General features: G+C 42.3%; 1 protein-coding gene across 1 annotated transcript; it reads left to right on the forward strand.

Moving 5' to 3' along the window:
- The first annotated feature begins 950 nt into the window (after positions 1 to 950).
- LOC125908383 (uncharacterized protein K02A2.6-like) lies at positions 951 to 5,180 on the forward strand. Its single transcript, XM_049611107.1, has 2 exons — positions 951 to 1,743; positions 2,752 to 5,180. Exons 1-2 carry the CDS (start codon positions 951 to 953, stop codon positions 5,178 to 5,180), a joined length of 3,222 nt encoding a protein of 1,073 aa, XP_049467064.1.
- The last annotated feature ends 4,863 nt before the right edge of the window (positions 5,181 to 10,043 follow it).

The raw sequence follows: 10,043 nt of genomic DNA on the forward strand, positions 1-10,043 counted from the left end.
ACAGCACACTGCCTTGGGGCAGGCAAGAAGGATTTAATGAGAAGAATTAATTTGGGGGGAAAATTGTTGCTGATCAATTTGAATATTAGTCCATCGTGCAATACTGCCAATGCTGCCAATGCTATGCCTTCTTGGAGCACTGCTCCCCCGTCATAGCTTCACCTGTTCCATTCGTCGCGCTAGACAATCATCATCCTGGTCATGAGACAAGTGTGCTCCTTACGCACTCTCGCCCTGCATCCTCTCAACGAATACCTACGGCTCGTATGTTCAATTTTAGGAAACTGGACTACCAAAAGCTTCATCATATTTTAGCCGGTACCGATTGGTGCTTTACTGATGATGACATAAATCAAGCTGTAGCAGCGTTTACTAATGTAATCACTTCCGCCTTCCCTTCCTGCTGTCCTCTCCTATCCTGTCTTCCGATCCCGTCTTCGTTCCTTTCCCGTACCATAAACTCCTTCCTACTCCTTCGTGAATAATTGTATTCTATAGTCAGTAAGCACTATTGCTGTAACCCAACGTGGCCGAGCAATTATTAAAATAAAAATAAATAAATAAATAAATAAATAAATACTGTGTCAAATGCCTTTTCGAGATCAAGTGTAACTAGTCCTGTAGATTTTTTAATGTTTCGATTCGATGTTATAGTGTTAGTGTTATGTATGTGAACGCAGGATAAGTGACAGACGTCAACAGCTGTCATCCAAGCAGACCACGCCGCTTGCGTCCGCGCTTTTTGGACTCTCTTTTTCTCTCCGATTGCCATTGTTATCGCGTATAAAACGAATTGTGTAAACTCGAAGTATTTTTTCTAATAAACCAGTGAACTCACAACAGTAAATACAGAACATTTGGTGTCAGAAGTTCCGGATTTACGGTCCACGGTCTGTAACGTACATTACCCTTGTGAGAGATTCACTGTGAGAAGAAAAACTTACTTGAAAATGACGACACTAGATCCATCGTCGATGGCTGCGCTATCCCACATGATCGCGGAAGCCCTAAAAACAGCCATCGGATCAGCGGCAGGGGAAGCACGCCAAGATGCAACACCCTCGACGTCACGGGCACCGTCATTTTCTCATCCAGCTTATCGCACCACCGAAGGGACCGTCTGCGACTATTTCGACCGAATGGAATGGGCCCTGCAGCTGAACGGTATCCCTACCGAAAAGTACGCCGATTACGCGAGAGTCCACATGGGAGCCGAGTTAAACAACGCGCTAAAGTTCCTGATTGCACCGAAGCTACCGCAAGAGATTCTGTACAAGGATCTCCGGAAAACGCTCGAAACGCATTTTGACAAACAGCGCAATAAGTTTGTCGAAAGCATCAAGTTCCGGCAAATTACGCAGCAGCAAGGGGAAAGCATCGCAAAATTCACACTACGCCTGAAGCAGGGAGCTGCTCATTGTGATTACGGAGAGTTCTTGGACCGCATGCTCATCGAACAATTGCTACACGGACTAGTGGAACGTGGTATTTGCGATGAGATTATCGCAAAGAATCCAGTAACATTTAAAGATGCATGTGAGATCGCCAGCACGCTGGAAGCAACACACAACACCGCGCAGGAGGTTAACGCAGGGATGCCGTCCGTCGAATCAACGAATAAGTTGGGTTACGAGCAGCCGAAGACAAAGAAGACACCTGCATCTCGTGCTACGTCGAAGCCCAGCAAGTCAACGCGGCGAGAAACGTCCCAAGGTAAACCAACACAAGGTACAACAAATCCAGGTATGTGCAATGGTTGTGGTGGAAACCACCTCCGAAATCAATGTCGTTTTCGTGATGCTCGTTGCAACACGTGCAACAAAAAGGGACACATTTCTAAAGTGTGTAGATCTCGGAAAACTAACCACGATGAAGATTCTATTAATCCCGTAAACACCCGCCCAGAAGCCTCCATCGATTACGTACAAACGTTAAATGCCCTACAAACAACTTCGCCATCCGGGAAGAAAATGGTAGAAGTTACGATCGATGGACATCCTTTACACATGGAGCTTGACACAGGAGCCCCATGCGGTATTATTTCGGAAGCAAAGTTGAAAACAATTGAAAAACAATTCCGTTTACTTCCATCCGAACGACAGTTTTCTAGCTATGCAGGTCACAGCATCACCTGTTTAGGACGTTTGCCAGTCAACGTAGCCATGGGGTCTGCAAATAGAAAACTAAATGTTTTTGTTGTTTCGGGAACATCCGAGCCGTTATTCGGTAGAGAATGGATCGCGCAGTTTTCAGATCAGATCGATATAAACTCCATGTTTGCTCCTAATGTTTCTGTCCAATCAGTCACTGACACAGAACCATCAGCCATTCAAAAATCGAAACTCAATGATCTTTTGGAAAATTTTCGAGAAGTTTTTAGCGATACCCCTGGAAAGCTAATTGGTCCTCCGGCAAAAGTACATCTAAAGCCTGGCGCCACACCTATTTTTTCTAAGGCTAGAGAGGTGCCACTTTCTCTGCGAGAGCGTTACGCAGCAGAAATCAACAAAAAGATTGCAGCAGGCTTTTACGAACGAGTTGACTACTCCGAATGGGCTTCACCCACACACATCGTTATTAAAAAGAACGGGAACATCAGAATTACGGGTAATTACAAACCGACTGTTAATCCTCGTATGATAGTCGATGAACACCCCATCCCGAAGGTCGAGGACATTTTTAACAAACTCAAGGGAGCTGCCTTCTTTTGTCATCTCGATTTAACCGATGCATACACGCACCTTCCTATAGACGATGATTTCAAGCACGTCCTTACGCTAAACACTGTTACACATGGTCTCATCCGACCGACCAGAGCAGTGTATGGAGCCGCCAATATCCCAGCAATATGGCAAAGGCGTATGGAAAGCGTTCTGCAAGACCTAAACAACGTGGTCAATTTTTACGACGACATAATCGTAGCCGCAGCCAATTTCGACAACCTGCTCGAAACCCTCAAAGGTACACTACAGAAACTGAAAGATAACGGACTCCGGCTTAACCGAGCGAAATGTGTATTTGCTGTTCCTTCGTTAGAGTTTCTTGGTCACAAGATCGATCGCCATGGGTTGCACAAATCCGACAAACACATTGCCGCAATCCGTGATGCTCCTCGTCCAAACACCCCGAAAGAGCTGCAGCTATTTTTAGGCAAAGCTACCTATTACAGTTCGTTCATTCCGAACCTTTCAACACGAGCTCGTAGCTTACGTGATTTGCTCACAGCACAGATATTCGAATGGAATGACGACGCGGATGAAGCCTACCAAGATATTAAGGAAGCGCTAATCTCACCGCAAGTCTTGGTACAATACGATCCTACACTTCCCGTCATCTTAGCCACGGATGCCAGCAAAACCGGTTTGGGAGCCGTACTATCACACCGATTGTCTGACGGAACGGAACGCCCCATAGCTTATGCTAGCTGCACGATGTCCAAAACAGAGCAAAAGTATCCTCAGATAGACAAAGAGGCGTTAGCAATCGTGTGGGCAGTGAAAAAGTTCTTTCACTATTTGTATGCACTTAAATTTACTTTAGTGACGGACCATAAACCGCTAACACAAATTCTACACCCCGAGAAATCCCTTCCAACGTTGTGTATTAGCAGAATGGCGAATTATGCTGACTACTTGGCACACTTCAACTTCGATGTTGTATTCAAGCCTACGAATCTCAACACGAACGCTGACTACTATTCGAGAATCCCGAACAATTCTAATGTCAACCAATTCAAAGACGAGGGAAGAAGCTCAGGCGACGATTTTGAACAATTTGCGCATGTCCAAATCGAACAACTGCCAGTAAGAGCAGAGCACATTGCTCGAGAAACACGCAAAGATCCTCACCTAGGAAAAATCCTTCAACACCTTGAGCAAGGTCAAAACCTCGGACAATATGGATACAAAGCACCCGAATCGAAGTACACACTCGCAGCCAACTGTTTACTCTTTGAGCACCAAGTAGTCATACCAAGCACACTACGTCAAGCCATTCTTAACGATTTGCACGTGGCACACTTCGGCATCGTTATGATGAAAGCCTTAGCCCGATCATATGTCTACTGGCCCGGCATCGACGCCGATATAGAGAAAACAGCTAAGGAGTGTCACGCATGTGCTCGTTATAGACCAACACCTCCCAGGTTCGACAGCCATCACTGGGAGTATCCGAGTGCTCCCTGGGAGCGCATCCATATTGACTTCGCTGGTCCCGTATGCAACACTATGCTGTTAATTGTTGTCAACGCTTTTAGTAAATGGGTCGAAGTCAAGCCCACAAACACTATAACTTCAGCAGCAACAATTAAAATTCTAGACGAACTCTTTGCAACGTATGGAGTACCGATCACCGTAGTATCCGATAACGGTACTCAGTTCACCGCAAAGGAGTTTAAAGAGTTCCTGCAAAAGAGTGGAGTCAAATATCACAAACTCACCGCACCTTACCACCCAGCAACCAATGGACAAGCCGAACGTTATGTCCAAACGGTGAAAAATGGTCTCAAAGCTATGGGAACAACAAGCGCTAACCTCACACGCAACTTAAACACATTCCTACAGCATTTCCGTAAAACTCCACACGCCGAGACGAAAGACTCTACAGCCAAACTGTTTCTTGGACGAAACATTCGTACTCGACTCGACCTCGTGAGACCACAAGCTGTTCACGCCAGTGTCTCCGAAAGACAAAAAGCCCAGTTCCGGCCTGCGTTTCGAACTTTGCCACCTGGACAGTCCGTCTACATACTATCAGGCAACACGCGCATGGACAAGTGGATTCCGGCTACCATCTTCGCCCGATTGGGAGACCTACATTACGATGTGTTGTACAACGGTCAACATTTGAAGCGGCACATTGATCAAATTCGACGGTTTGAAATGAAGACCAACGATGACGAAGAAAGTTCTTCAGCGGCAATCTCACCACCGGTTGCAACGACTACCACATCGACACCACTAGCTGTATCTTCAAGTACCGCTACTAGAAGGCTTCGTTTCTATGGCCACGCAGCACCGTCAGCCCCAGCAGAACCAGAGCAGGTCGTAACAGCTGATAACGATTTGGAGGATGAGACCTTCTCAACACCACCTTCCAGCCCACAACCACCAGGAAACGTGTCAACAACTTTGCGTCGTTCGACCAGACTCCGGCAGCCTCCCAAGAAATTTTTTCCCTAGAAGCATCTTTATTAAAGCAGGGAGGAAATGTTATGTATGTGAACGCAGGATAAGTGACAGACGTCAACAGCTGTCATCCAAGCAGACCACGGCGCTTGCGTCCGCGCTTTTTGGACTCTCTTTTTCTCTCCGATTGCCATTGTTATCGCGTATAAAACGAATTGTGTAAACTCGAAGTATTTTCTCTAATAAACCAGTGAACTCACAACAGTAAATACAGAACAGTTAGCGAGTCTATTTAATTGGTGAGTGGTGGCAAAATTGGCTTGAAATCCAACTTGAAAAGAAGGGATGACGTTATGAGACTTGGTATGAGAATCTAGCTTTTTTAATATGATCTTTTCCAAGATTTTACCCATACAGCTTAGTATGCTTATCGGTCTGTAATTTGCCGGAATCTTGGGGTCCTTTTTTGGCTTTGCTATGGGAATGATTTTCGCTATTTTCCAATTTTCGGGATAGTAGTTTAATTTTAAGCAGCTATTTAAGATAAAGCATAACAAAATGATTCCTTTTCTTGGTAAATGTTTTAGTGCGTTGTTACTTATAAGGTCAGTACCAATCGACTTTTTCGTTTTTAAAGTTTTTATAATTTTATAAACTTCCTTTGGCTTCACAAGATCAGGCGGATTTATATTTCCTCTTTTATATGATAGTTAAGAAACTGGGTTATTAAGGGGTCCATTTGTGCAGTTAATGGACTTGGACTGTTTAAAGTGGTGTTATCGGCATTCGCAAAATGAGCTTTTAATACTTCACTTTTTTCCTTTGGCGTGAGAAGTATTCTATCGTTTGCTTTGAGGTGAGGAATGGAGATAGAACAGCCTTTGATTATTTTTATAGATGTCCATAGTTTACTATTGTTTATGTTTTTAGAAGTATTAATTTTTGTTAAATATCGAGACCATGACATATTTCGGTATTGAGATATATCATTTTTAATTTGATTTGCTAGTTCGTTGTATTGATCTTTAAGTGTCAAGTTTCTTCTGTTTCTTTGTCATCTACGTCTTACTGAGTCTCGTAATTTGATTTTGGATTTAATGTTTTCAGGTAACACTAAAGTGAATCTAACTGGGTAGAATACTGGTATAGCATTATTTTGTGCCAAAGTGATTGTTTTGGTTAAGTACGTTACCATTGTATCGATCTGGAAGGTGTTAATTATGTTTTGGAGGTTTAGTGAGGTGAGATTAATACGGCTGTTAATGATGTTTTTAAATAGAGGCCAGTTTGCTGCGGCATAATTTGGCATCCCATAAGGGGATTTGCTGATGATTTTACTGTCGATAGTTTTGAACCGGATGGGTAAGAGATCTGATGAAAATATTTTTAGTGTACAAGAGGGAGTTATATCGATTCGGCCATTTGCAAGAATTAGGTCAAGTGTAGAAGGTGATCGTCTGTGACAGCTTGGAATATAAGTGGGCTCGTTGGGGCTATGAAGGGAAAAGGTTCCTGTTTGAATTACATCAAATAGGATTTTACCCATACTATTGCCTTTGATGCAATTCCACAAGCGGTGCCGGGCGTTAAAATCTCCGCAAATTAGTGATTTTCCTTTAAGCTTACTTATTTTTCTTCAATCGTTATGGAAACTAACATGGTAGGAATTTGAACCAGGGTTATAAATTGATAATATAGCTAAAGGACCGGCTACTAATTTAAAATTAATTCCTATGCATTCAATAACTTTGAGATCCAGTGCATGTAAAACTTCATGCGGTACTTCTTTTGCTACAACAATAGCCACTCCGCCTTTTTCACCGGTAGTTCTATCTAGTCTATGTACAATAAAGTTTGGGTGTGAGAAACGAGTTTGGGGTTTCAGGAAGGTTTCACTAATTGTAGCTATATCTATCTTTCTCTCTATTAAGGTATTGAAAAATTCATCTTGTTTTGTATGAATACCATTTGCATTCCATGATATGATTTTAAGTGTCCTAGGAGATTCATACATGGGAGAAGCAATAATTTGCAGTTACCTTGATGATAACGGTGATGAGATCTTGTTTTGAGCGGACTGAGCTCATGCGAGCGAACACATCTTCGATGATTTCGCCTATTTCGTCTATCGCGATCATGTCCGCTTCGGGTGTATGTGTTCTATTTCGCTCGCTAAACAAGCCGGCGTAGGTAGGCGTTCTGCTACTCGGTGTGGCGATCGTTGGTGTGGGAGCGTTTTGTCGATGTAGCGGTGGGAACATCTCGTGTCGTAAGGCGAACGTCGGGGCGCTTTGCTTCTTGTTCCGTGTGTTGGTAGATGGACGGGATTTGCAACCACGGTAATTCGCAGTGTGGTGTTCGTTGCAATTTGCACAGCAGAGCTTATTTGTGGCGATTTTGCCATCAGGATTTAATGTGCTCTGTGATAGAGGGCAGGTTTTTGAAGTGTGCGTGCCAACGCATTTCACACATATGGACGGGAGAAAGCAGTTTGCGCTACCATGGCCAAATTTTTGGCAGTTTGAACACTGGATTGGCCCGTTTTTTTGGTTGTAGTATTCGAAGTAAACACGATGATGATTTATCGCTCGTACATTTTTTAGTTCGGCTAATGTTATCGAACCTTTAGTGAAGTGTAAGAGGTACATTGCTTGGTCACTGTACCTTTTGTTTTTGATTGCCAAGCTCTTCACTGCAATTGGATTGACGTTATTTTTTTCTAGAGCACTTTTGATATCGTGCAAGTCCATAACGGGTAGGCCAAATACTACGACTTTTGTCGTCCTATCATCCGCGAGTTGATGCGTGTAGAAGGATACTTTCTGATCCTCAAATAGACTTTTTATGTTGCGAAAGTCGTTGACTGATGAAAATGTTACCACAATTCCTTTTCTGGTTTGGCTCGTTGTGTAGTTTACTACATGTGCTGCTACAATACGTCGGTGTACATCACTAACACTAGTACCCGTTACGATGATTGGCGGTATGCGAGTATTCTTTTGCTGAACGTTCTCGCTCGTGTGTGCAGATCGTGCATTGCGTTGCGGTTTAGGATACACAGCATCCATTTCTGCGTCGTTGTCCGTAAGGAGATCAAATTCGTTGTTAGTACGAATATTGGACGATGCTGACTCTCTTAAGCGTTGGAATTCCTCAAGAGGGATGATAATACTTCTTGTCCGTTTGGACGCACCGGTTTTTACTCGGCCCATTGCTGGAGCCCGAGTGGCCAAGGCCGACAACCTTTTCTGCTTAATTTTTTTTGCTTTTTTTATCTCTTCACTTGATAACGAAACACATCCGAACGCGTCGGTGGTTTGGTGAAGACTGAGTGTGGAGCGTATTAAACTCAGCTTCAGCTGAATTTGCAGTCGCATTTCTACATGGCACAATCAACCAATCTGCCCTAGGGTAAGCGGAATCTCATGTAAATCATCAAAAATGTATTTAGTTAAGTTCGTATTTTATGCTGAACATTTGCTCTTTTTACCTAATATTTTGAAGCCTGTTTCGAGATTACGATGTTTTATTGAGCAGAATCTTCCAACTGGACTTCTATTCCAAACGTGAGAATCGTGGCTTGCTCCGCCATATTTTGCGTTAACGAATCGAATTATCTGTGTATCATCACATACCTGCAATACATCAATGATTTCATAAATACTTCATGGCATATGAATAACTGAATAAATACTTACAAACAAAGTATTGATGCTGAAAAGTCCCTTTCGATTGTAGTAAAGATGTTCGTTTGATTTTGGACGCATTATTTTAACATGAGTGCCGTCTACACACATCACAACACCAGGAATGCGACACTTTTCATAAAAATAATTGTTTGCTGAAATTATTTCCGCATCTGACATGTCCATTCCAATATATTTCGAGCAGAGTTTCCTTTCCATGACGGGCAGTAACTGGCTCAAAATTTTTGAAAATGTCGTGTTTGCCACCGGTACGTAGAAATCTTTCCCAACACTTTGCTGAAAACTGCCCTCAGCAAAAAATCGTAAAACGGCTGCTAGTTTTTGTTCTGGAGTGATACCATGAGACCGCAATGGAGATATTTCATCCTTAATCTCCCAGATAATCTCCTCAAATATCGCAGGTGATACACGATAATCTCTGATGAACCTAGAATATACATAGGTTATTTTTCAGTTTGTTAACCTTATAAGATATTTATTACTTATTATAAGGCAGGTTCAACAATCCTTTTGACCATCTTGGATGATATTTAATAGTAAAAGGCCCTTGAAAATCATCCTACAATTATTATTACAAGAGACATAAAAACATTTCATATAACTTTCAAGAATCAAACAACTATCATCTTATAATGAGCAGACCGATTCATCATTTTAAACACATTCTAATCTAAAGGCCTCGGGCCAAAAACTCGAGACGAAATCTAAAAAATCTTCTTCTTCTAAAAAATCCTAAATGCTGAAAAATGTATGGATATGACAGATCGGGAAAGTTGCCGTTGACACTTTGTATATGGATTTGACAGTAGACAGAATTCCGTGGCCGCGAAATTCCGGTCAGTGTATTTTCGACCTTACGTCAACAAGATTGTAAATCACCACCGAACACACAAAATCACTGTTATTTAAAAAAAGCGAAATCTTGTGAATACTTTTCTTCAAACGAAAATGGATACTCTTTTATTCAGGTAAAAGGATTGATCCTATGCACAAACTGTCATCGGCAATTTTTTCAATCTGCCATATCCATATATTTATCCGCAGTCGGAATTTCCCGGCTGTGAAATTCTGGCCCACGTATTTTTGACAAAAGAGTTCCGTAGAGATATCCAGCATGAGTATCTCTGAGTTTCTCAAAGACTCTAAAAGTTTAAAAAAAGGTCTCTCTTTCTCAAAGTTTATAAAAATAAACAAAAAATAATCTCTGTGT

This window comes from Anopheles coluzzii, chromosome 2 (assembly GCF_943734685.1).
Source record: "Anopheles coluzzii chromosome 2, AcolN3, whole genome shotgun sequence".
Taxonomy (NCBI): Eukaryota; Metazoa; Arthropoda; class Insecta; order Diptera; family Culicidae; genus Anopheles; species Anopheles coluzzii.